The sequence below is a fragment of the Nothobranchius furzeri genome, chromosome 3, assembly GCF_043380555.1.
Source record: "Nothobranchius furzeri strain GRZ-AD chromosome 3, NfurGRZ-RIMD1, whole genome shotgun sequence".
NCBI lineage: Eukaryota > Metazoa > Chordata > Actinopteri > Cyprinodontiformes > Nothobranchiidae > Nothobranchius > Nothobranchius furzeri.
Window position 1 is genome coordinate 82169713 of NC_091743.1, and position 25902 is coordinate 82195614.

General features: G+C 42.5%; 3 protein-coding genes across 3 annotated transcripts; all 3 read right to left on the reverse strand.

Moving 5' to 3' along the window:
* Positions 1 to 1452: 1452 nt before the first annotated feature.
* On the reverse strand, positions 1453 to 16050 carry LOC107384571 (T-cell surface glycoprotein CD3 zeta chain). Its single transcript, XM_015957899.3, has 8 exons — positions 15889 to 16050; positions 8686 to 8783; positions 5689 to 5733; positions 5304 to 5369; positions 4895 to 4927; positions 4761 to 4814; positions 4471 to 4500; positions 1453 to 4392 (listed from the first exon to the last, which is right to left on the reverse strand). The coding sequence occupies exons 1-8, from the start codon at positions 15947 to 15949 to the stop codon at positions 4327 to 4329; spliced, it is 453 nt and encodes a 150-aa protein (XP_015813385.1). The 5' UTR covers positions 15950 to 16050; the 3' UTR covers positions 1453 to 4326.
* Positions 16051 to 19667: 3617 nt separating this feature from the next.
* On the reverse strand, positions 19668 to 21332 carry creg1 (cellular repressor of E1A-stimulated genes 1). Its single transcript, XM_015957905.3, has 5 exons — positions 20997 to 21332; positions 20401 to 20520; positions 20197 to 20310; positions 20020 to 20108; positions 19668 to 19899 (listed from the first exon to the last, which is right to left on the reverse strand). Exons 1-5 carry the CDS (start codon positions 21285 to 21287, stop codon positions 19893 to 19895), a joined length of 621 nt encoding a protein of 206 aa, XP_015813391.1. The 5' UTR covers positions 21288 to 21332; the 3' UTR covers positions 19668 to 19892.
* An 871-nt stretch (positions 21333 to 22203) lies between these two features.
* On the reverse strand, positions 22204 to 25661 carry setdb2 (SET domain bifurcated histone lysine methyltransferase 2). Its single transcript, XM_015957900.3, has 12 exons — positions 25406 to 25661; positions 24818 to 24931; positions 24643 to 24744; positions 24395 to 24573; positions 24059 to 24316; positions 23665 to 23984; positions 23420 to 23589; positions 23113 to 23351; positions 22905 to 22953; positions 22659 to 22816; positions 22489 to 22577; positions 22204 to 22425 (listed from the first exon to the last, which is right to left on the reverse strand). Exons 1-12 carry the CDS (start codon positions 25434 to 25436, stop codon positions 22299 to 22301), a joined length of 1836 nt encoding a protein of 611 aa, XP_015813386.3. The 5' UTR covers positions 25437 to 25661; the 3' UTR covers positions 22204 to 22298.
* Between the last annotated feature and the right edge of the window lie 241 nt (positions 25662 to 25902).

The following is a 25902-nucleotide window of genomic DNA, read 5'->3' on the forward strand; positions in this document are numbered from 1 at the left end:
CCCCCAAAATGTCTTGAAACGGCCCTGGGTGTGTGATTGAGTTTTGAATGTGATCTGAATTGTATCAAATGTATAAATATTACATGTGCGAACTTATTGTTTTATACAAGTAAAAACATGTAGTGGAGATAAATCTACCTACATTTTACTTAGTTTTCTTGTTTTTATTTAACTATTTCCTGTCTTGTCTGTCTCTCATCTTCCTGCATCTCCTCTAAACTCTCCAGAAAAACTGCTGCCTGGATTCTTACTTTTTCACCTCATCAGTTACTTTTGAGCAGATCAAAGGGATCTCCTGACCGCAAAGCGGAGTGCGCGATTCGATGCTGCTTCAGTGAGGTAAAATCACCACAGCACACGATGAGCTCCGCAGTGGCAGAGCGCTTCAGGCACAAATAAGACAGAAAGTAGAGAACATGTGCAGACATGAATGATCGTGTGTTAATTATAGTTTTTGGGTTGCGCCACTTTGAGAATGGACCGTGCGCTGGACGCAGCAGCCTGGAGCGCTGAACACCAACGATCATCGCTATATGTGCTCTCTGCTCAAAAGAGTCCATAAATGATGTAATATAGGTGGAAAACGTTTTATCCGGCTCCCCTGGATGTGTAGGATATCCAGCTCCCCCATAATTTGATCCCTGCTCCTGGATGAAAAACCGGACATTTTCATCAATACAAGAACCCCCCGGACGCCCGGACAGAGAGTGAAAAGTGGACATATCAGGGGAAAAGAGGACGTATGGTCACCCTAGTTTAATATAAAGCGGGAGATTACAGATACAGTATTTTACTCGTGCTCTTGCTGCCCTGGGCTGGGCCCTTTAGATTTCGTGGGCCCCTGGGCAATTGCCCAGTTGCCCATATGGTTAATCCGGCCTTGCGTGCTTGTGGATATAATATAATGCATATGGAGACATGACTGTAATAATATGTAAAGGTTATCAGCTGTGGGTTTAGTATGCTCATAGGAAACGTGACAAATAACACAAAACACATTTCTCTTTATGGCCTATATAGTTGTCATCATCAACGTAACATGATTTACAGAATGCATGTGACCAACTAACATTTTGCATTCTACCACCAGATGTTTGGATCAAAATGTGAACCAATCAGATCTTAGATCAGGTGAAAGCCAGGCGTTTCCCGTCATGCCCTAAATTTTGCAGCCGGTGGAGAGCAACTGCAACGCCTTGCTCCAAAATTAGCGGCCGCCTTGATCTCACGAGGGTATCGTTGCCTACGTGTGCATGATGTCAGAGCAAGTCGGCGTTAAGTCAGGCACAAATCTAACCAGCATGCACTGCGCGCCGATCACCGGTGATCTAATCTGCGCAGAACTGGCTCATCTTGAACAAGCTCTATGTCATTAAAAGGGCGTAGAAGTTGTGTTTAAAATTATGAAATTATCTGAGAAACTCAATCCAACTGAACAGGATTGAAGAAATACCCAACAGTACAATTGGAGCTTGATACAATATATGAAGATAAAGCCACAAGAGCTCTTCTAAGATCCAGAAGGAAGTGGTTGGAGAGAAAATAAACTTTGAACAATCATCCATTGATAAAATCACAATCACTAATCTGATTTGTTAGAATGAAAATCTTAGTTTGAAAATGTGACCAAGAATTGAATGCAGCTGAGCTGATCCAGAAAATGAAGATAATATGGACTAATTTCTAATGGGACCGAAAGATGATGCTAACACCATAAAAATTACCTCAAGACAACTGGTGAGACATCTGTTACAGTAACTCTACTGGTCCTCCTAAGAGTAATAAATACCCAGGAAATGATGGCTTAGGTCAATTCTACAAATATCTTTACAAAAATAAATAACACCTTTTTCAAAGACCAAGTTTAAAGAAACAAACAAGAAAGATGAACTTCCTTAATCCTTTATCAAGAATTAATTAAATTAAAGAAAATAAAGCCACGTCTCAAGAAAGGCCACATTAAAGCTGATGCGAGCTTTGCCAGAATGCACCTAGAAGATCCTGATGCCAAATGGAGAAAAGTCTGATGGTCAGATGGGACCAAAATTGAACCATTTGGTCTCAGTGCATCAAACAGTACACATGGTGTAAATCCACCGTCCACAACACACCATAACTACAGTAAAGCATGGAGGTGGCAGCATCCTGGTGTGGGGGTGTGCCTCTGCCCCATCCAATTGGACACAACTTCAAAGGTTCTGTACAACATTGATAGAGAAGTATCCTGACAGACTCAAGGCTGTCATTAAAAGAAAACAGTAGTTAAAAATATATATTGTAGGGGAGGATCCTTCAGTAATCTCAGCAATTCTTTTCTTTTTATATATATATATATTTTTTTTTCTGAATTAATTGTGATTTCTCGGGTTTCTCAGGTGGATGGTGCCCTGGACAAGTAAAGCTGGTAAAAAATATGAAATTTGTGTTTTTATTTAAGGATGTAAAGGAAACAAAGTTAAAGTCTTTCAAAGGGCCTGATTCTTTTGTTTACCATCTGAGCGGAAGAGAAGGTTTCCACACACCTCCAGCTTGTTTTGGTTTCAGTGGCAATGTTGGTTTTGTAATTATTTATTCAGGACAAAGTACTTTTTAAATTTCAACTGTGAACGTTGAAAAAGGATGATGTTCTGGTATCTTCTGGCATTCTGCACTTTGACGTCGACCACACCAATCATCGTTTAAGGTGGCCTTGCTGTTTCTTCGGGTTCTGATGGAGACAAACAGACTTCATTTCGACATAAAGTTTCATTTATTTATAAAGATGTTCTACTTTCTCTCCACCAGGTGAAAGCATAGAGACACTTCTTATCTAGAAAGCAAAGACTACATTTATTCTTCTCAGATGTTCTTCAATTAAGCTTTAACCTATTTATGCATGTTTATGGCTTTAACGAACAACAATAGCCATGCGAAGCAGGACATTTATGTAAAAGCACCAAAAACAGCAGAAATTCTCAGGAAAAACACAAAAGTACAAAATCACAACGTTTCAATACATATGGAATGATTTAAAAGTACAGAAGAGAAAACCAACAATCTCTTTGATGTTTTCTATGAAAACAAATAAGAGCTTAAAGTACGGAAACCCAAATAGTCTAAAATGACAAAGTTCTCGAAGACAAATCATATTTATCAGGTTTTAAACCTTTGAATTAGCTGCATTAATGTTCATCGTGACAATAAATAAATGTACTATTCTCAACAAAAATGAGACAAATTAAAGCAGAAATTCTAACTTGTGCACCAAAAAATAGTTTTAAAAAATGTTCAATGTTTATTTTTCATTTTGTTTTTGCAGCTATTTATTCAAACAAATTATCATAATTTACTTTATACAATTTTAATTTCATAAATTTTTGTTGTTCTTTAACAGATTCAGTTTTAACTAAATGAAAATGTTTTTCTAAACTTTCAAGACTTTGTGTTTATTTTACATTTTAACATGTAAAAATAAAATAAAAATTTTAACCTCCATAAAAGCTGCGAGCTTCCATCAATTCCCTTATACATTTCATTAATCAGGAGGAGGACACGTTTAGGGATGATTAAAGTGATTTAAATGTGAATAATTTTACTTTTAATTCAGTTTTTGGTCTAAACATGATCAAAATGTCGTTCACAACTACATTTTATACAAACACAAAAATATTTAAATCTAATTAAAGTAAATATTTGGAAACAGAGCTACCGTGCAACATAACGTTATAGAGAGATATCACATTAGGATTGTTTTATTGTAACAATATCATTTTCACCTTTGAAGATTATTTTTTCTTTGTGAAATTGTGATAAATTTTTATATTGTAAAAACATTATATTACATTATGATAATGTGAAAAATATTGTTGGAACAATACAATTATGTTACGACATAATATCACTCTATTTTTATTTGGGGTGGGGGAGGGGCAGCTCTGCATTTCTGTATAAAATAATTTAGGATCTGGAGTTAACTATTTACAATAAATAGAATAAAAGTCAGTAAAGTTTGGGTCATTTGATAGGATGGAGGTTTCTCACTAACTCTGATAAAAATACAAACTTTAGAACCATTAGTGATTGTTTAGTTTCCTCCAGTTAATTTATGAGTCAACTCCCTAAAGCTGATCTGGTTTGTTGGTTTAAAATAAAAGAAACATTTTTGTTTTGAACTAAATGGTCAAAAGGGTTTTTATAATATCACCTGAAAACACAATTTTATCATCCAGTTAAGTGTTTCAAAAAGAGAATTTAACAAAAATGAAAACATAAAAATGTTCACTTCTGGATGGATGAAAGTGTTAACTTCAGTTAAACATCTGATAACAGCTGGTTGGTCCATTAGCCTTAGTGACGAGGAAGCGGCTGCATCTGCAGGGAGTCGTAGGTGTCTCTGGTGGCCGAACTCAGACCCTGAGGAATCGATGAGCTAATCAGTTAACCAGTCAAATGGTTTAAGACTCTACCAGCAACTAGTTAAGAGGGCTTTACCTGGTAAACTTGCTCTCCCTTCTTCGGACGCTGTGGAAACATCGACATTTATTAAAAATAACAGAAACAAAGAGGATTCGTCCTCAGCAGGACTTCAGACGCTTATTGAGAAGGTTCCTAGGGAACCTTCTCAATAAGCTAAAGGAGAAGGTTGTGAGTGCGCTCAGCTGGTCCTGAGTCCTGTCCGGTTCAGCTCAGTCAGTAAATACTGGGTTCTTATTGGCTGAAAGTTTTTAAAATACAATAAATGAATTAGTAATCATTGATAGGAGCCTTAAACGTTCACTCACCTCTCGTTTAACTGGAAGTTCTCGGTAGGCTCCTTCAGAACGTTTCTGAAGATCCTGAGCAAACAAGAACAAAGGCTGGGATGTGTTGAGGATGTTTAGCTCCTGCTGGAGTGAAGTTTCAGACTAAACCTTACCGTGTAGGTGGAGTCATCCATCACCCTACGGTTCTGTTAGAGAGAACATACAGAACCCCTCTTTAGCTTCAGTCCTCTGCTTACACGTAATAAGACAAGAGTCCAAAGAGGAGCTGATCTATTAGAACTTCTAAATTCTAGAGAACATTCTCCAGCAGTGTTGTCAGCCTCCTGACTCCAAAAGCGTTTAAACTGTTTCATCTTTTTATGTCTAAAATGAAACAGAAGAATCAAAGTTCTGCTCTACGGCAGCTCTCAGTTCTACCCAAATAATCATGACAAGAATGTTCTAATGGCCTTCAGGGTGCAGAACCCAGGTCTGTTGGCCTTAGAAATGTTCTTCTGGGTTTTGGTTCCAGATTACCTCAATGACTCTGAAAAATCTGACAATGGATGAAGATAAACTTACTCTTCCTCTCTCTGCATCCATATTCAGCAGGTCATAACCTCCATCAGCACCCTGACCCCTCAGGTCCTTAAGAAAGGAACAGGTTATCATCATCATCATCAGCAGCAGCAGCAGCAGCAGCAGCACCACCACCACTATCATTATCACCATCACTACCATCACCATCATTATCATCACCATCATCATCATCAGCAGCACCACCACCATCATCACTGTCACTACCATCATCATCATCATCATCATCATCAACACCATCATCAACACCATCATCATCATCATCATTATGACTGTCACTACCATCATCATCATCATCACCACCACCATCATCACCATCGCCATCATCATCATCACCACCATCATCATCATTTACTGTCATGTGACTTACAGAGTAGAGGCTCTCCTCCTTCACCTTCACCTTGGTTCTGAAAAACTGAAGAACAAGAGAGAACGTCTGTATTCTAGATGCTGTTCAACCATCCAAAGTCAGAAATGTCCTTGAAAAACTTGATTCACAAATCTGTAGTGAAAGCCAAGTCCTAAAAGAAGATCATGGTCCAGTCGCCAGTGTCACGTTTTGTGTCTTCGTCTCCTGTGTGCCTTCATGGTTCCCCTCCTTGTTTTGTCTTTCACTTTGATTAGGTATTCTTAAATCTCCTGCCTTTCCATCTATTTACTTCTGTAACTCTTTCAGGGTATCACCCAGTGCTTTGCTTGCCCACCGGCCAGGCGAAGCATCAAATAGCGGTATAAATAATTAAGGATAAAAATATTGTAACAACGCCACCCTGGGTTAACCCCCCAGAGAAGGGTAGAAGGCCCGTAGGTTAAAAAAAAATCACAAATGGGAACAGATGATATATTTCCGTTAAAACAAATCTTTATTAAAATATCTAGGCTAAAAACATACGGGTTGAGTTAAGCGCTCGGAGTTCAGTTATCATCAGTTTGTTCACAGGAAGTAACCACATTGGCCTAGGGCCAACAAACACGAAATGAAATCGAGCCGACAAAAATTAAACACACAAAACACACCAACTAAATAAAACAGATGAAAAAAATAGTAAAAAAAATCGGGATACTTCCTTTCAACCCGATGGGCGTTCTGGTGGTTGCCCCGGCAACCAGGCGTCCAACGCCCAACAACTAATCAACCTCACTCAATGTAGACAAGACAAATCCATATGGACAGAACAGCAGTGAGGAGTCGTCTGGGCCCACAACCGGCCCTGGAGATGAGATTGGTCACGGCGGGATGGCGAGATGGAGCAGCAGGAGGGCCAGTGCACCGCCGACGCTGTCAAACGCTCCGCTACTCTGGGTGGCACCGCTGCGGGCAAAGCTGAATAGAATAGCGGCTCTCGGCACACAGACGGGCAGCCACACTGCAAACTGGCATGGTCCCCCTGTATCAATACAACCCTCCCCAATCAGAGGCAAAGACTTACGGTCGTAGCACGGCTGAGTCAGATCAGTCTTAATACGGCTGCCACACACACACGGGCAGAGATCTGATCAGGAGCACCTGGGTGCAGTTTGACGCTGCAACAGCATATGCAGCTCCAGTCTGCGATCACACGATGCCAGACCATGGACGTAATTTTCACTTTAGAAGTGGGGGGGACACGTGGGGGGGGGGGGTCTTTACAGTATGCTCTAATGGGAAACAGGCTTCAACACAAACGGTTGTTTTCCGCTTGGTCCTAGAGCTCAACCAGTGTCAATTTAATATAGCGTAATATTGTTTTTGGATAGTAAAAAGTGCAGGGGTCAAAACTTGACTTTGGAAAAAGTGGGGGGGACATGTCCCCCCTGTCCCCCCCCAAAATTACGTCCATGTGCCAGACACATTAAGATGGAGCAACGAGCATTAGCTAATGCCGCACAAGCAGCACAGGAGGGAGACTACTTACAATCGTTGCTTGTAGTTGGAGTCTCAACACACACTAGCACCTGAGGTGTCACACAAGAGCTGGAGGAGCAGACAGCTGCCTTTCCGTCTAATGCGAGCCACCTGCCTCTTTACTTTTGCATCGTCGCCCCAACGATGTACCATGGCAAACCCCATATGTCAAACACCACGGTCGGAAAATTACCGTCCGCGCATTTTCTGCTGGCTGCTGAGCACCCAAACAACGACCCCTCCATCTGTCCAAGCGGAGGTGCTTTACACTACGGCACGTGGGGAAAACATGCCAGCCCATCCCTCTGTCGGGAAGTGGGCACAGTTCGCAACAGGCGGGATCCAACTCGGGACACCGGCCCTAAAATATAATCTTTCAAATGGTTAACACTCTCACCGGGTCACTCCTCTCTGCACCTGTGCGATATTTTATTTTCTCCCTCGCTTCCCCCTCTAGATGGTCAGAGTAAACGGCTTGGTCAGCCGGTAGCAAATTACGAACCGCATGTATGCTTGGACCTCTCCTTCTCACTCGGAGAACAAAAAGTACCTGTTTTGCAATTAAGCCTGGGGCATCGCCGCTCCCTGGGGACCACTACCAGCTGCTCGGCAACAGCATGATCAAGTGTAGGACCACCAGATGTGGAGCCAAAGGGCTCCACACCAGAACCGCCACCACCGACAACCAGCCTTGCATTCTCCAGCGTCAGCTGGCCCACCAAATCTCTCAACTGCTGCACCACGCCGTCCATATCCACCTAAATTTAGACTGGACAAGATTCCTTAGAGCAAGGAGAGAGGAAAAAAACGTATTAGGCAACACAAAGGTTGATGACCACACTGCTGTTCTGTCCACAACAACCAGTCTCCCCCCAAAGCCAACGTTCAGGGGAAGGGAATAAAAACAATAAAATCGCATCTGTTCCCGGATGTGATCCCGCCAACAACGCCAAATGTGGCAAGTATGGGTGCATGGATGTGACGTTTGTGGCACCCTGCACGGAAGCACGAGAACGTGCTCGTGGAAAGAGGGGGGGAGATGTGGCAGCGTGAGCGTCCTGTCACAGTGTCCCGATTGATCATGTGCCCTGGCTACTTTACCAAGGGGGTGTCCCTTTGGCTGACTGGTAAGCGCGCGTGACTCTCACCCGGGATTCTGGGGATCGAATCCTGCCCAGGCCCTCGTTTCTCCACCTTGACACATACTGTTTAGTGTTTGGAGTTCCAGTGTCCCGATTTGCCTCCTGTGAGTGTTTTTTTGCTTTTTGAGTCTGCCCCAGTGTTCGTTTCCTGAACCTGTGGATGTCCGTCATCATTCCTAAATAAAGGATTTTGTTTTAGTCCAAACATCATCTCTCTGTGTCGTTCTGCGTTCCTGCATATTAGGTCCAACTAACCGTAACACCCAGTTTTCAGTCCAGTGTCCAATCCAATCCCCAACCCTGGATCTGGTCTAAATGAAGGACCTGGACCAGGACTTACCTTCTCCTTGATGAACATGCCGGTAACAATGAGACCGTAGAGTCCCAGGAACCCGTCCAGGATGTAACACAGGCGAGGGTCCGAAATGTTCATGGCCTCTGTTCAGGGTGGGGTGAGAGGAAAGAGAGGGTTTAAACCAGCTGTTTGTGCGTGTGTGTGGTTATTCTTCTGATAAAAACACGAGTTTCTTATGAGTCCCCACGCCTGTAATAATAATAATAACATTAAATAATAACAACAACAATAACAATAACTGCTGCTCGAAACAAATTGAATAAACATTTCAATAAAACTGAATAAACTGATGATTTTATCTGTACTTAACAGAAATTTCAGAAGTTCTTTATCTGTTCATTAAAAACACGACTTCCTGCTTTCAAGCGTATTTCTGACCACAGAGCTGAGCTTATCGCAGAGAAGGAACACACACATCTGCACGAGTCTGAACATCTGGCCACACAAGACATGCACCCTAGAGGAAGTCTCTCTCTCTCACACACACACACACACACACACGCACGCACGCACGCACGCACACACACACACACATGCACGCAAGCACAATGTCATAGCTGATTTTCTATGAAACCAGAACATTTGAGTTAGCAGCTGCTTCAAATTATTGTTGTTATTATTATTATTGTTGTTGATATTAATAACCATGTGTCTTGACCGAATAAAATTATATTTTTTTCATAACTTTAAAATATAGAAACAAAACTCAACAATGTTAAAGAGTTAATATGAAAACAATCAACCTAACAAACTCAGAACTATTTGGAATAAAATCCAGCCTTTAGTTTGATAGGAAATATTAATTAAAACTTGTTATTAATGGTTTTCTTGTTTTCGCTCCTACCCCGTTGGTTTTACGCTTGCTTGAAAAACGCTGTGTCTGCTATCTTGGTATTTTATTTTTATTGAGACTTTCTATGAATGACCCACTTAGAAACGACATGGTTCATCTGACGTGGCTGATCCTCCAAAAACATAAGTATAAATGAATGAACTAATATTAACATTAACCTAAGAGAGAATATTTAATAAAGGTAAAATATTTCTGTTCAGGTTTTTAAAATAATTAAAATAAGGAAAACAAAGTGGAAAGAACTGTTTGGATATTTAGCAGAAAGCTTTAATCCAAACGGGTGAGTTTAGATAGTTTAGAGATTGACCCACTAATCAGTGTGTGTGTGTGTGTGTGTGGGGGGGGGGGGGGTCTATGAGCTGTTACTTAATGAAGTGTTAATTAACAGCTAGTTTAATATAGTTTAATAGCTAAAATAAAGTAGATTTTTTACATAAATTTTAGAGCTTATGTGCTTATGAACCCAAACAAAGCCCAGGTTAATTAATCCAGATTAAAATAAAAGGTCACTTGTTTAATAACTGACACATTTAAATGGATCCAGCCTGACTGACGCATATAAACACATTCTCCTCCAGTGGAGACAGAACCCAGACAGACGCAATTCTCTCTGGTTTTCCATTCAGACTCAGTCATCTGATCAAAACATGATTCATCAATAATTTATTCAAAGCTGTTTTACAGTAAAAGCTTCAGCAAAGTTTCCATCACAACAGAGATATCCGACTCTCCAGAAGGTTTCTGAATGCATCACATTTCATGTATTTATACAGCTATAATTAGAGATCCATCAGAACCTGACAGCGTAGGTTACGGTTAATGTTGGTTTAGACTTATTGTTCACCGTAAAAAGAGGATTTTATTTCATTTCATTGTTTCTGAAGAGGTTTAAACTAAATGGCAAACCAGATCTTTAGAAGTTGGACTATACAACTCCAGTTTAATGTTCTGAATGATGAAAGGTGAGAATTCCTGATAAACAGCAGAATCACCACTCCACCAATCAAACTATAACTGCTTTGGTTCTGGAGTCCCACAGGGATGAGTACTCGGCCCACTTCTGTAAGGTTTTCAGATTATGTATTCAGTTAAGGATTTATGTTAAAATTACAGAAGACACAGTTGCAGATGTTCTCCTGCTGACTTCCAAAGTGCTCTGAGGCATCTCAACACTGGTCCTACTTCAGACAGGTACAAGCTACAAGGTTTGGAGCAGGGGTCTGCACCCTGTGGCTCTGGAGCCACAAGAGGTTCTTTGGAAATTCCACAAAATCTCTTAACAACTTTCGCTAAAATTTATGAAAAACAAACCAAACTCATATTTTTAAATACAAGTATGAAAACCATATGCACGTTTAAGCAGCTTTTGAATATTTTTATTGGAATATTGTAATTTCCACAACAGAAAGACACAGATCTTTGGATCGTAGACGTTGCAGACCCCTGGTGCAGAAAACAAATGGTAAGGTCTGAACTGGATCAAAGGTTTAAGATTTAGACTAGAAGATCTAAACGTCAGTCAGAAATCCAGCTTCAGTGGCAGCAGGTCACAACCAACCAACTATTGTTTTTCTGTTCTTATCTTATACACATATAGCACGGTTTTGGCTACAGTCACCTTCGTCTGAGATTCACCGATGCTGATATTCAACATCCAACCAACCAACCAACCAACCAAGCGCCCAAGCTCTGACAAAGGCGACTGTAGGAAGCCAAAATTTTCAGCAAATAAGGTGAAAACCAGATACTTCGCTACTCTGTGTAAAAGATAATAATAATAATAATAATAATAATAATAATAATAATAATAATAATAATAATAATAATAATAATAATAATAATAATAATTTTTAAAAAACTATGGAACTGGAAAAGAAACGCTGAAAGAACAAAACAAGAACCAACCATCCATGCTTCCAATCAACCAGCTAGTCATACAACGAACTAACCAGTCATCCAACTGTAACTAGCAGCCATCTGACTTGATAAAATACATTTTTTAAATCATCCAGAAGTATAAAAAATTAAAACTAAAATTTGTTTCTTCTGTATTTAAGGAGCATCTCTCTGTTGGTCTGAACCGTCTGAACAGAACCAAAATAACCAGCTGATGAACGAACAGGTCTAGGCTCAGAAACCACAGAGCTGCTTCCTGAACGAGTGTGTGTGTGTGTGTGTGTGTGTGTGTGTGTGTGTGTGTGTGTGTGTGTGTGTGTGTGTGTGTTGGGGTGTTCATACTCTGTGGTTAATCAACCTTCTTCTGAGATCAGCTCCTTGACGCCTGTTGCAGCGACTGCTCACGCGGCTTCACCCGAACAGAAAACGGGCCTGAACCACAGTTTGAACCACCTGCTGACGTTTAAGGCCCACAGCTTGACTTAAGGTTGATCCAAGGGTGTTTCCTCATCATTCCTTTATGTGACGAACCATCAAGTTGTTCTCACATTTTGTTCTAAACAAAACTGAAGATCTATGTTTTGCTCCTGATGGCTACGACCATCTGATTCGTACTGAACCATCAGCTGTTTGCTTTTCATTTAATAAGAGTTTAATAAAACAAACAGAAGTTTTCCGTCTTCTGTTTGAGTTTAACGACAAAAGCAGAAACGAGTTTAACAAGCCGAGAGGCGGCGACGAGGAAACGCTGAAGCCACAAGCTTCAAAAACCAAAAACAGAAACGATGCGAAGATACGGAACTGAAGAACATGCAGAACGTTTTTAACCAAAAACTGCTTCTGGACCTTGAGCCAATTAAAGTTCAGGACATCAGCCGAATAAACTCAATAAGTGTTTAGTTTGATTCTCTGTAAAAACCAGCTTCCGTGTGTTTGATGGTGCTGTTGAGTTGTCCATGTTCACCTTCACGAGAAAACCCAGAACTGGTCCTAAACTCCAAACGCGTTAACATCTGAACTGGTTCTACTCACTCACGTTTGTTTAACTAGTTAAAGTCACTAAGGCTCTTTTGCTCTGACTACATGGTAAATGGCTTTTATTTGACATGGTGTCTTATGGGTTCGATAACCCTCAAGGCGCTTTGCAAAACAACCATCATTCATCAACTCACACACATTCATACACTTTAAAAAATATAGCCACAGCGGCCCCGGGGCACATGAACTGGAGTCAGACTATTTTAATGTTTTAATTAATTTATTTATTTATTTGAATAAACTAAGATGAACGAGACTCGCCTCTGTCAAAGCAGCTGTGGCTGCATGGTAGCTCAGCCTTCTTCTTTCGGCTCTTGGCGGGTGCAGACGCTTTTTTTTCTCCTCTCCTCCATATCTTATCCTCAAGGCCTTTGTCTGCCTCTGTGTGCTGGGTGCACGGCTGCTTCTGCATTTTTCTGGAAACTGGATACTGAAATTCACTTAAATGGATCTCGTCAGCTGGTCTCTCAACGCGATTGATGAAATTTTTCCAACAATGAGAACGGGAGAAGGGGCTCCCGGATGCCCCGCCGGGACAGACCCAGTTGGACACATCATGGACTCCTGGAAACAGGGGAACTTAGTCTGTCTATCTCAGCTGTCTGTGGAGGACTCTGAAGACGTGTGGATATTTGTGGTGTTGGTGTCAGGTTTCCTGCTCATTGGCCTTGGAGGCTACCTGGCTTACCGGAAATTTAACGAGCTGTCAAGGAATATTGGCCTGATCTGGGAGCTCAGAGATGGATTGCACCACGCTGTGAATTCACTAACTCAAATAATTGTTGAGATGAATCGTAAGCTTGGGACTTTGGCGGAGATTCATTCTTTGGCACAAAAGATGGATGCCATCAAGGAGAGAGTGGACGAATCAGCACGGATTGGGATAGATTAATGCCCATTATTGGGATTCTGAGAGGTTGAGGACCAACAGACTGTAAGACAGAGAGGAAATGATCTCTGTCTGGCCCCAAAACAATTTCTAATCGGAATCTGGCGCCCTTGAGCCAGCAAGACTCCAACGAAAACTCCCCCCTCAGAAGATATGTGGAATGTGCCGTTGCTATGGCAACTCAACTCTGTCTCCTTTCCCAGCCTGGGCGGGACAGCGGGAAGGCCGCTGAAACGTTCCAGGGTCACTGCAACCCTCCAACCCTCAATGCTCCTCCCCCTATCCACGCTGAGGTAACATGCGCTGCTTATCGTGGCTGCAGGAACTGAAGTAGGGATAGTCCCAACCCACCACCCCACCTAGTGGACACCTATGTTGTGTTGTCTGAAGTCTGTTGCATATATGTTTGAGGTGTTTTTTAGCAGAGCAAAGCTGCCCTACTGGTGGGAGGGTAACTTTGAAGTGCCTTTTTTCCCTCCACCTGAACCAATCCTCATGTTACCCTCTTATCTCTATTAAGGTAGTGCGACTCAGGGTTGTGAATGACCACAGTCACCAATTCTTGTCATGTGTCTTGCCCATGTATGTCTGATCTCTGAATTGTGTGTACTGAAACTCTAATTTCCCTCTGGAATTAATAAAGTATCTTTGATTTGATTGATTGATCCCCACCAGTGTGTGGATGCGTGCGTGAATGGGTGAATGACTGACTGTGTTGTAAAGCGCCTTGGGGGATTGGGGAACCCTAAAAAGGCGCTATACAAATACAAGCCATTCACCATTAAAACGGGTTCATTATTGTTATTCACTTAACATTTATAATTAAATGTGATCAGTTGAAACAAGTTCTGGTGGTCGATATTTGTTTTCTGTCAGATACGACTATTTGTTTTTACAGTGTATGTTATTTATAATTAACTGATTTAATTAAATTTGAACAATTTAAAGGTATTTACCTTTAAGCAGAGATGGGTACAGCGGCCAGAGACCGTACTCTAGTGAGAGTGGCATTACCTTGACGTATTTTTAATCAAGTAGAAGTAAAAAGTACCGGTTCTCCACAAAAAGACTGAAGTTGAAGTAAAAAGGATTTGGTAAAAATGCAACTCAAATACTGAATAATGTTTTGAGCTGATTTAATTTGTTAAAGTGATATGATTAGATGGATAAAACTATAAAGTTACCTGCAAATCCTTGTATTTAAAGTTATTACATTACATCATAAAAAAACTAATGAAGGCAGAAAAAAAGGTCCTTCCAGCAGGTCATGTATACATATAACAGGTTCATTTACTGTGGACTGACTGACCTTCAGCAGGTCCAGCAGATTTAACCCAGACTACTCAAGAGTTGAGATACTTCCTAATAATATTACTCAGGTTAAAGTAACTAGCTATGTTAAAGTAACGAAAGATTGTAGTCATGTTAGCATCAAACCTCAGTGTGTACTCAGTACCTGGTAAACGGGTCGCGGACAGTCTCCATCTTCCAGAGTTTGTGTCTCTCCGGTCAATTAGTCAAATAAAACAAAATTAGCACTAGCTAACACGCGGTCTGTCAAGAACGTTAGCAGAGGTTTAGCTCAGGATGTGGAGCGGGTTGACCAGTGATCGGAGGATCGTGGGATCAATCCCAGCTCTCACCAGGGTACTCTGCTGTTGTGCCTTTGAGCAAGACACTTCATCCATCTTGCCTATGTTGGTGGTGGTCAGAGGGGCTGATGGTACGAATTAGCAGCCTTGCCTCTGTCAGACCGCCTCAGGGCGGCTGTAGCTACATGGTAGCTTACCATCACCGGCAGGGTGTGAGTGTATGAATATTATTTTTTCACCAAATTAGCATAATAAATATTTAGCCACCAGTTTCCTGTAGTCTTACTGATCTAAAAGACACAACATTACAGCTCTGCAGAGAATATAAATGGAAAATGTATGTACATGAAAATAAAATGTTCTTTTCCACAATTTTATTGGTTTGTTTTAATGTTTTGCTCATAATTTATTAACATTGTGGTTTTTTACATGGTAAAAGTGATCACAGCCTCCATTCTGCCTCGGAAGGATTCAATCTGCCTCATTTACTTTGTTTCTTTCCATACGTCACCAATGAAATAACTTTGGGTGGTAAAATTAGGTGCTAAGAGGTCAATAATCCAAATATTACTTATTATATTAATATGTAGAAAACATGGTCAGTAGATACTTGGTTCATGCCATCCCCACCCCCACCAACAAACGACCCGCTTTTCTCTTTGATGTTATCAGCGTTAAAACTTATTTTAAGAACTTGTTATTTTTTAACTTTATTTATTTATCTAAGAAGCAAATGTGATCAGATCTTAATTTGTAATGTTTTTTAAATCTGAAAAACAGCTGATGATTTTGTGTGAACAGACTGTAGAAGGCAGGTGCTCAGCATGGTTTGGTGCCGTCCCGGGCCTAGGACCAGGGACCTGCCCGGGACCAGGAGGGCATCGTTGAGGTAACAGATCTGTTAGATGGTTGAGTCCTACCTGCTGAGGGAAGCACCGAAGTGAGGACCAGCAAGCCCCAGACCCAAGTCCGCAGCTCCATCTCACAGCAGCTCGTCTCCGTCAGACCTGGTGGAGAAGAAGCAGCAGCGCCTCTTCCTCTGAAGTTTGGCCCCGAAAGTGAACAGGAAGTGGTGAGAGGCTGCTGCCAGGTGCCGCTCCGCGACACACTTTATAGAAACGCTCTCCCACACACCAGCACGCACTGAACACGCACGGAAAAACACGTTGAGCTCACGGGCCTGGCTGGCATCGAAGACTTTGATGTTCTTATTGGTTCTAAGATCTCAGAAGGACCTTTATCTGACTTTAGTTCTTCTGCTACACAAACTCAGAGTTTCTGCATCAGTTCCACAACGATCTAACACAACTACATTCTGTAAACAAACAAACAAACAAACAAACAGGGTCATTGACCCCTGCGGAAATCTAATTGGCCCCCGAAGTGCCCCTGTCCCACTCATCTGTACCTTTGCGTAATTATTGAATTATAGGTGGGCGCAATTCCAAATCTAAACACTAGCACTGGAATTTCTCAAATCCTGTTTGTGTTTGTATTTTGTTTAAAGTAAAATGCATCCAAAACTACATTAGGGTGTTTCCACACAGTGTGGGCGGGGAACCTTACACTGGGGATGGCATGTAAGGGTGTTCTTGGCCCCTCTATAAAAGATGGGACCCATTGATGGCCCCATAGTCAGAAAATCCTAGATCCGCCACTGGTATAAATACATCGTTTTCCAGAACTCCCTGTTTGTGAAATTGTGATGCTTCATGGCTTAAAGATCTCCACATCAAATTTAAGCAGAAATTCCATCAGTTAACAAGATCATTGCTTTTAGCATTTAGCTTCAAAGCTAGCTCTGAAGCTGATCGCTAAACAAAATGAAGCTAAAGAAACTCCTACTGGAGCTTTCGTAAGTGAACCAACTGTGTCTGCAACACAATGGAAACTATGCAAGTAATATTTCTGATGAGATGCTTCTTTACTTTCTTTACTGAAAAGAAGTTAAATAAAAAGTAAGTTATATATTTTCTAAGCCTGCCCCGATACCATAGAGTCCCGTGCAATTACAGTTGAGCATTTTTCAGCTTTGTGCAATAATTTGAGACACCCACACCTACGATGTCAATCACTAGCGGGCGCGTTTGCAGAAGTACACAGACAGTTGCAGAGTTAACTCTTATATGACCTTAGTGCATTTTTTGTGCTCAAAGGACAAAAACTTTCGAAAATTAAAGGGTTATATAAGGGTTAAGGCACAACGTGACAATAGTGATTATTAAACAATGTGTTGTAGCTCTGTTGGCCAGAGGTGTTCCTTCCAGGTATAATTACAGAAGTAGGGGGAGGGGCTTAAGGCGGTATGTCTAGATTAGCCGACAACACCTCCCAGATTTCTGGTTTAAGGGAGAAGTTGGCGAATATCTCTGTTTTTACTTTAAACACAGAGACAATCTGTTTTTTTTTTTTTGTTATTGTTGGCTGTAAACATGGACGTAATTTTCATTTTAGAAGTGGGGGGTACACCGGGGGGGGGGGGGGGGTCTTTACAGGGGGGGGGGAGGGGGTTTCTTTACAGTATGCTCTAATGGGAAACAGGCTTCAACACAAACAGTTGTTTTCTGCTTGGTCCTAGAGCTCAACCAGTGTCAATTTAATATAGCGTAATATTGTTTTGGGATAGTAAAAAGTGCAGGGGTCAAAACTTGACTTTGGAAAAAGTGAGGGGGACATGATGTCCCCCTGTCTCCCCCCAAAATTACGTCCATGGCTGTAAATGATCAATACCTCTTTGGATATCAGTCCTTGTTTTATAGTTTTTCAATAGAACCTTTCTAGTGGCTTTAAAATAAATCTAACCTAATAAATCTAATAAGTCAGCCCGTCTCGACCCAAATATGTCGCCAGATTTCAGTTTCTTTACAGTTGGCTTAACTCCTCGATTGTTTTATTGGAATCGCTAAGTGCTTTAAAGCCGAATTAATCTTTGGGGTTTCTGTTTGATCAGAAAACCACCGGTTTGGTATGATTTAAAATAAAATTCACCTGTGTGAATGTCGATGCTTTTAAAAAAAGAGGCTCAAGACCTTTCTTTTTAGCTTGGCTTTCAATTGATCTTCTGACATATAAGGTTTATCACAGCAGAGGGCATGGACGTAATTTGGGGGGGGGGGGGGGACATGTGCCCCCCACTTTTTCCAAAGTCAAGTTTTGACCCCTGCACTTTTTACCATCCAAAAACAATATTACTTTAAATTAAATTGACACTGGTTGAGCTCTAGGACCAAGCGGAAAACAACCGTTTGTGTTGAAGCCTGTTTCCTGTTAGAGCATACTGTTAAGATCCCACAAAAGTGTCCGCTGCAATTCTAAAGTGAAAATTACGTCCATGGCAGAGGGTCGTTTTTAACTAATCATCAGTTTTTTTTTAAGTTTGCTAAATCAAACTCTGACAAATTCACATAAAACTGCAGGTTGTTTCATCTGGTGGAGCTTTTTACTCTTTAATAGCCTTTAACACGTCCTCCAAAAGATCTGCAGTCAGCTCCCAGCAGTCTGTCTCGGTTCTATTTGAGAGCTCTAATATCTGATGGAGGAGCCGTGGAGATGGAGACAGCTGGAACATGCTGAGGGGCGGGGCTTATTGTCACAGGAAGTTGACCTTCAGGTTGACATCTTGAGCTAAATTATATTTAACAACAGTTTATTTAGCATTTTTAAATTCTCAGGCTGTACGTTGGTGAGCAGATGTCATGTTTCTGCAGCCGTGTGACCTATGGACCAATTATTAAACTACATTTACCTTTTTCTACCTAAACAAAATCTCCCCCAGTTTAAATGCTACTACTCTTATTAGAATAGTTTTAACAGAAATGTGTCGATATGATTATTCTTCCGTTATAGTGATTATAAACCATTAAAATCATCCAGATTAGACGTTCTGATTTATATAAATCTTTTTGCTCCTTTAAAAGAACAAAGAAAAAAAACACAAATGCTGCTTGTTTTAACAAAAATCTTTAATTTTCCTTTAAAAAAATAGAACATTTTGCATCAAAGTCAAAGATTTTATAAAAAATACAAATGTTGAAAATCACTGGAACTACAAAAAGATTTTAGGGCACCCAACTCAGACTGAGGAACTCTAGGAGCGGGTTTTCAAAAGAAAACACCAGTTTTGTGTGGTTGAATAAAGCAGATGTTCTCTAATTAGAATGTTGGTGAGACAGATGTGCAGCAGACGGGCTAGATGTTTTGAGCTTTACTGGACCTGACAATTATCAATGCAGAAGCAAACACTGAGATAATGAATGTTAACGAATACTGGCGTCTAAATCCTCCTGCAACATCTCTAACAGCTGTTCTTTCAGCTAAACTAGTCCTTTGGATGGCTAAAGCGTGGCTTGTTGTTTAGTGCAAATCCTGTCAAATCGGTTATTAATAAATCAGAATTAATACTACTAACGATTATTAAAAGCTTTTAATGCCCACTAAGTTTGGTTCAGGTTAAATATGAATAAAAACTTTAAGGTTATTTAGTCAAATGGTGGGTGAAAGTTTACCCCTAGTGGCCAAAGCACAGAATTACATCTGTCTGCATGAATTCGACTCCTGACTAATAATAAAAGTGTTTTGTATACAGCTCGAATAAAAGCTTGAATGAGCCTTCCCAAAAAAGCACACACGAAAAAAAACCTCACACGTATGTTTAAATTCTAATTCTGAGGTTGATAAAACCCAAAAACTGGTTTTATCAGTCAGATTTTATACTTTTTAAAAATTCGTTTAGCATTTTTTTTAAAGTTTTGTGGAAAATTCCCCCTTTTTTTGCCAACTTAAATTGAACCAGAAACGGTTAGCGGATCAAACATAAACATAAATAATGGAGAGAGAAGCCACTGAAAATGATCTGAAGTTCACGCAGATACCGTCAGCGACAGCAAACCCCAAAGCTGCTGGTGCAGCTCTCTGGATCGAAGGTTCAATTCCTGCAATGAATCCCATGGATCCAATCAGTGTTTTTATTTGGTTTTATAAAACAATTTAAGAGATGCAGACAAAGTGATCCTGGGTCAGATTTCTAATTCTACAGAAGCAGCAGCTCTCACCATGAGCTGTGTCTCCTGTGTGGATCTGCCTGGAAGTAATCATCTGGACTGACGGTCTTCACACCCCCAAAGTAGTCCAGCACCCACACCTGAAACACAGACATCCAGGTGACTTCCTGTCTCAGGTGCTGTTCGACCCACAGGTAGAACTGGTCTGAGAACAGCTGGATCTGGTACCTGAGTGATGTTGAACTTGGCAAAGAACCAGTTGTGGTCTGTGGGCCAGTCAATCATCTCTGGATGGCGAGTAAACAGCGATTTCTTAGCAAAGTCTGCCTCTGTACCGTTCACCTGGACACCAGGAGGGGTGGGGGTCATGTGACGGAGTTAGAGTAGAACACCTGAACACACAGGTGGGAGCAGGTGTGTACGTGTTGATACCTCCAGGACTGATCCAGACAGGATGATGTGGGCACACAGAGGACTCTGAGGGTCGAAGCCCTGCTGTCTGCAGTAATCAGTCTGAGCCAGAGACATCGACATGGACGCCTGAGGGTTCACCTGCAGGGACAGGGCAGAGGGGCAGGTGGGTAAAACAGGTAACTGATCACACACACACACACACACACACACACACACACACACACACACACACACACACACACACACAGCTGTGAAGATAAACACAGAACTCATCTAAAACTAACAGGACCGGTCCGGTACTTGAGGAGGGACACGCCCACTGCAAAAACACCTGGCACAATCAAGGACAAAACTAAAATCTTATTGAATAATTCAAAATTAAATTTACATTAAATAAAATGCTATTTTAACAATAAAAGTCTGAGCTATCTGTAGCTTTATGTTTTATTGTGAAAACCCGCTTTCCCTGTCATGTAACAGCAGTTTCAAACTGCCGAGTCACTGTTTGTAAAACTCCTAAGTCACGCTGACAACAGGGGTCACGTGACGTGTTTGTGTTCCTCATTTTAGTTATGTGAAGGTTCCGAACACTAAATAAGGTTCTGGAGAGTCACCTGCAGGTCCTGGACGGAGACCTCCATGCGGGTCAGGTACAGGTACGGAACCCCGGTACTGGTGCCGTGCGGCCCGTCACTCACCGAGAACACGTTAGAGAACGGCTGACCCACCACCGGCTTGTGTGTGGAGATGGTGGCCACAGAGGCCCAGTCGCACCGGTGAGCGACGAAGCGGGCGACCCGGGCCACCTGGTCATGAGGCGGGATCTGGAACCGGCACGCGGAGCGAGACGAGGCGGGCGAGGACAGAGTCAGCGCGAGGAGCGCGAGGGTCAGAGGGCCACTCATGGTCGCTGTCTGCAAGAGGTTACGGAGCGGAAAAAATATAAACAGATGGAGTTCCGGTTTGTCGTGTCAAAGTAAAAGCACCCTCCCCCCCCCCCCCCAAAAAAAACAAAGGCCGCTGCAGAATCTAAAGGTCTTTAAATTTTACAGTCTGAAACTAAAACGTTTAAAGTAAAAGTAGTAAACGTTGGTAAAGACATGAAAGTGCAAACTACATAAATATAAAACCAAAATAACTTCATGTTCAGAATTAAAGTAGCAGCAGGTGTTGTGCATGCTTGCCGAAATTTGCATCCCCTGTTGTGGGGAAGGCCCATAAAGCTTTAAATAATTTTATTCTATTGACATGTTTGTTATCTGCGTGCTTCCCTGTGGTTTAAGGGCCAGATACATGAAATAAATGACATGTTTCATTTAAAGTAATTATACATTTTTAAAAGGGTTGTAATTGAGTTATATTGCTGTTTTTAAACCATCGCAAATTAGTTTAAGCAAACTTTAAAAAAACTCTATTTCCTCAGTAAAACAGCCTTAAACATGTTCAAAAACGTAAATTATTTAATCATTATTTCATCATATTGTCAAAAACAAAACTTTCAGGAGAAACAAGGATCAGAAACGTGTTCACATTCTATTAAAATAGCCTCGATGCTCATAGTTCTAATCCTTTACTTCCAATACTTGCAGTTGCTTCACAGGTGATGCACAGTTTGGCAAGCGTACTCTTTTCAGCACAACACTGGTAACATTCTGCAAATTCTAAATTAAACTTTAAAAGGCAAAAATAACCTCTGAAAATATGTTTTAAAACAAAACTAATTGTTGTTCATTGTTTTCATTTGAAACCACAAAAAATGTCTGAAACAAAGATTTCAAAATGGAAGAAACCAGACAGATTTTTTTCTTCTGAAAATATTTTTATTACAAAACTTCAAAGAGAAAAACTAACAGTTACTAACACTTTGTGCCATGAAACAGCAGGACTGTAGGACCTCACATGCCAACGAGGTTCTCCTAGATGTGGAGCCACTGCCGACAATCGCTGCTACCACACAGACAAGGAACTTCCTGTTTCTGTCCCGGGTCAGCATACGCATCAGCAGCGTAATCCCAGGTCAGCTCGGTGCCGGATTTCACAACCCTGAATGAGACGAGAGTCAGAAAGAGAAACCAGAACCTCTTAAAGGGCGCTCGTCTTCCTCACCTGCTGGTGAAGAAGGCGATGACCGGAAAGGCGGGGTCGTGGGAGTCCGTGAAGACATTCTGGATGAAAAGGTTAGGCTTGCAGTTGTGCTGTGGGCGGAGTCAGATGTCATCATCATTATCATCAGCAGCAGCATCATGAGCAGCAGCAGCAGCTGGCTGTGGACTCACGTTAATGAAGCGGCTCACGTTTCCTTCCTTATTAGCGTCTATGAAACAGACTTCCTCCATTTCAGCTCCTCGTTTTAAACTCCTCTGAGCATTAGGCTTTGTGCTGCTCACCTCCTGCATTTCTGTCGTCATAGCAACCGTTCCTTTTGGCATGTCAGCTGAGAGAACATCATCAGAACAATTCAGGTTGCAGAGCATCTGAGGGTTGTTGGTTTAGCAGTTTAGTTAATAAGTAACGTCCGTCACCTGCTGATGGAGACTTCTGATCTGGACCCTCCATCAGCGCCGTCGGACTCTGATGGAACAAGTACCAGGACCTTATTAAACATGTGTGTGTGTGATAAAAGTCTATGACATCACACCAGCATCAGTCAATAAGCGGAACTTTTTGTAATTTGATGAATTTGGCTGGTTTAAACTGGACCAAACTGGTTTAATCTGGATTAGGGTTAACCTGGTTCTGGGGCGGGGTGTTGGACTCAGCGGGTCTTTGGATCACAGGGACGTGCAGTGGGGGTGAGGTCAGGGCAGAAGAAGGTGGGGGCGTCTCCACCAGGTTGCTCCGCCCGTCTAGGATAGGCGGGGCCAGCCACTCAGTGACGACCTCCACTTCGTCGTCTGACGGGACGTCAACAGCGAACAGCTTTGCAGGTGGCAGCTCTACCGGACTCTGGACCCGCTGCAGGACCACACCTGTTCATGAAGCAGGTGTGAACAAAGCCCACCTCCTAAAATGGGTCAGCACCAGCACTGAGCCTCACCTGCGTAGATGCACACGAATGTGCCCCGATCCAGGTCATCACGGCAGCGGACACCCCAGCCCCGGTCCTCTGTCTGGAACACCTGGAGCCGGACTCTGAGGCCTCTTTGGACCAGGCGGTTCTGACAGCGGGAGCGGACGCAACCACACCACGGTCCACATTCGTACAACCTGCAGGAAGAGGAGAAAGGTTTGGTCTCTTCAACAAGTGAGCGAGCTGACAGGGCTCAGGTTCGTCCAGCTCACCCTGACGGTACCGGTTCCAGCAGCCGTTGGTGACTGTAGCCCCGCCCTCCAGTCGTCATGGCAACGCAGGCGCAGTGCTTGGCGTCGCTGCAGCCATCGGTGCAGTCGCAGCAGACACGAAACAGAGCTGGACCACGACTCAGAAAGCAGCCATGGGGCCACCGGTCCTTCCGGTACCGGAACTCGCTGGGCCGCGTCCCAGCATCCCCGACGCACAGCTCAACCGGCGTCGACTCCTTCCCCCGGCTCAGGTCCTCTGAGTGATGCCGACCTGGCATAGGGTCCAGCTGAACGAAATGGCTGAAGGTGAAGAAGTCCACCTGCAGCAGAAGAAAATGGGAGTCATCTCTGATCCGATCAGAACATTAATAATCTCCGGGCTCTGAAGCAAGACCTGCAGGACGTCATAGCTCTCAGTGGCCGACAGGAAACACATCACATCGTCAAAGTCACGGAGACTCTGTCCACACGGCGCCTTGTACATGACGTCCCAGTCCCCGTTGTCCTCCAGTCCCTCGGCATCCCTGAGCGTTGACATCAGCGGCATGGCGGTCAGCCTCTTAAAGCCGCAGAGCAGCGGGACCTTCAGAGGGTTCTGACAACTCAATGAGGTGGTGGACTGAAGCATTCTGGGTAAACTGGGCAGGCAGTCCTATGGGGGTGGGACGAGATGTGTGGCTTACTCACAAGAAGTTCCTGTTTTTAACCAGGAGATGTTCAACTCATCTACCTTACAGCATTGGTGAGGGAGGTACTCCAACTGCACCGGAGCCAGCGGAGGCAGCAGCTCGTCCCTGTCAGCAGGCGCCGTCGCCGAGACACCCAGCCCGTTAAAGAGACAGAACGGGGAAACGGGGGAGGAGGGGGAGGCTGGATCTTGGTCAGGGAGGTTAGCTGGCAGCAGCTCACCTGTAGAAATAAATGATGTCATCACTCAGAAACCGCGATGTCACACAGATATGTGGAGGTGAGTCTTGCCTGAGCCGATGACCACCTGGACCACCGAGGATTCCTGGTTCTGATGAGAGCTCAAGGAAGAGCAGTCCAGAAACTCCACCAGCTTCAGTGCCTGAACGTACTCTGAAGGAAACGACACAAACATCACAACAAGAACTGAAACGCACTGCAGGGTAAACCAGGTGCGGGTCAGAACCTTTATCTGTAGCTGTTTTCCTCTGTAGAACCCGCTTCAGGTGTTCCAGGTACTCAAAAACCGAACTGAAAACCTGATCCACATCCTCATCTGCCCAGAAAGCTTTGGCCAGCTCTGTGGAACACATCGGGACAAAGTCCGAATCAGAACAAGTTCAGAGATGGTCAGGGAAACAACCACATCCAGACAGCCATCAGAACCTTCTGGACTTGAACACACTGGGTCTGAGATGGAGAAATGTTTCTGGTTATCTCCGGAAAACGACTTTAGTAAAAGAAAAGGAACAGAAGAAATGTAATTAGATTTGCCTCCAGCTAGACCTGATCGGATCAGGCCCAGAATAAGAACCACTTTTTAATTATTCAGAACTTTGTGTGAAAACTCAGGAACATAAAGACCCTGGTACTGAGATCGGTTTGGACCTGATGAAAGGTTTTGCCCTGATAAATATGGCGACAGTGAGATCCCGTAACAGTCAAGGCGAAATGAATTTATCTGAATGAAAATTGGTTTTGTCAGCTGAAAAATACCTTTTATATAACCGTAACCTTTATTAGCTCAGTCTGTGTGTGTGTGATAGGTTCTTACCCACATCCGGTGGTTCCGATGGCTCTCCCATCGCAGACTATTGTTAGCTAACAGCTAGCACCCAGCTAAGAAGTCTTTCTTACGAGTTAAACTCAAAGGAACACTGAGGTGGTTCGGTACTACACACTGAAGCAATAAACTGACTAACCGAACACGTTACACCATGCTGGTTCCATCGGAACCGAGTTTTGACCCAACAATTTAGTCAAACTCGAAGCCGCTGAGCAAAAAGCTAACTCACGGGGAGTAAAAAGCTAAAACAATGATACTGTATCAAGCAGCATAAACACAAATGTGACCATGTTTTAGACACGAGTTAATGTTTTAAAATCATATAAACTCTCACAAAAGCCTTGCAGCGACTTGAAACCATGCTAGAAACGCTTTGTGACTTTAATTGTCTCAAACCGGCTGCCGTAGCAGTTGAGTTTTGTTATGCCCTGAAGTTTGTCTGTCAGGAGATTGTGACCCTTTTATGAAAGCTCTTTGTTTACAAT

What these genes read in the sequence shown, in the direction of transcription:
- creg1 (XM_015957905.3), bottom strand. Translation starts at nt 21,287, where the DNA reads ATGAGTGGCCCTCTGACCCTCGCGCTCCTCGCGCTGACTCTGTCCTCG. An exon ending in TCTCCGTCCAGGACCTGCAG is followed by an intron (nt 20,521 to 20,996) that starts GTGACTCTCCAG and finishes CTGTCCCTGCAG; the next exon opens with GTGAACCCTCAGGCGTCCAT. An exon ending in TGTCTGGATCAGTCCTGGAG is followed by an intron (nt 20,311 to 20,400) that starts GTATCAACACGT and finishes CCTGGTGTCCAG; the next exon opens with GTGAACGGTACAGAGGCAGA.
- LOC107384571 (XM_015957899.3), bottom strand. Translation starts at nt 15,949, where the DNA reads ATGGAGCTGCGGACTTGGGTCTGGGGCTTGCTGGTCCTCACTTCGGTG. An exon ending in GCATGTTCATCAAGGAGAAG is followed by an intron (nt 5,734 to 8,685) that starts GTAAGTCCTGGT and finishes CTTGTTCTTCAG; the next exon opens with TTTTTCAGAACCAAGGTGAA. An exon ending in AGGAGGAGAGCCTCTACTCT is followed by an intron (nt 5,370 to 5,688) that starts GTAAGTCACATG and finishes TCCTTTCTTAAG; the next exon opens with GACCTGAGGGGTCAGGGTGC.
- setdb2 (XM_015957900.3), bottom strand. Translation starts at nt 25,436, where the DNA reads ATGGGAGAGCCATCGGAACCACCGGATGTGG. An exon ending in GAAAACAGCTACAGATAAAG is followed by an intron (nt 24,745 to 24,817) that starts GTTCTGACCCGC and finishes CGTTTCCTTCAG; the next exon opens with AGTACGTTCAGGCACTGAAG. An exon ending in TCCCTCACCAATGCTGTAAG is followed by an intron (nt 24,317 to 24,394) that starts GTAGATGAGTTG and finishes CCACCCCCATAG; the next exon opens with GACTGCCTGCCCAGTTTACC.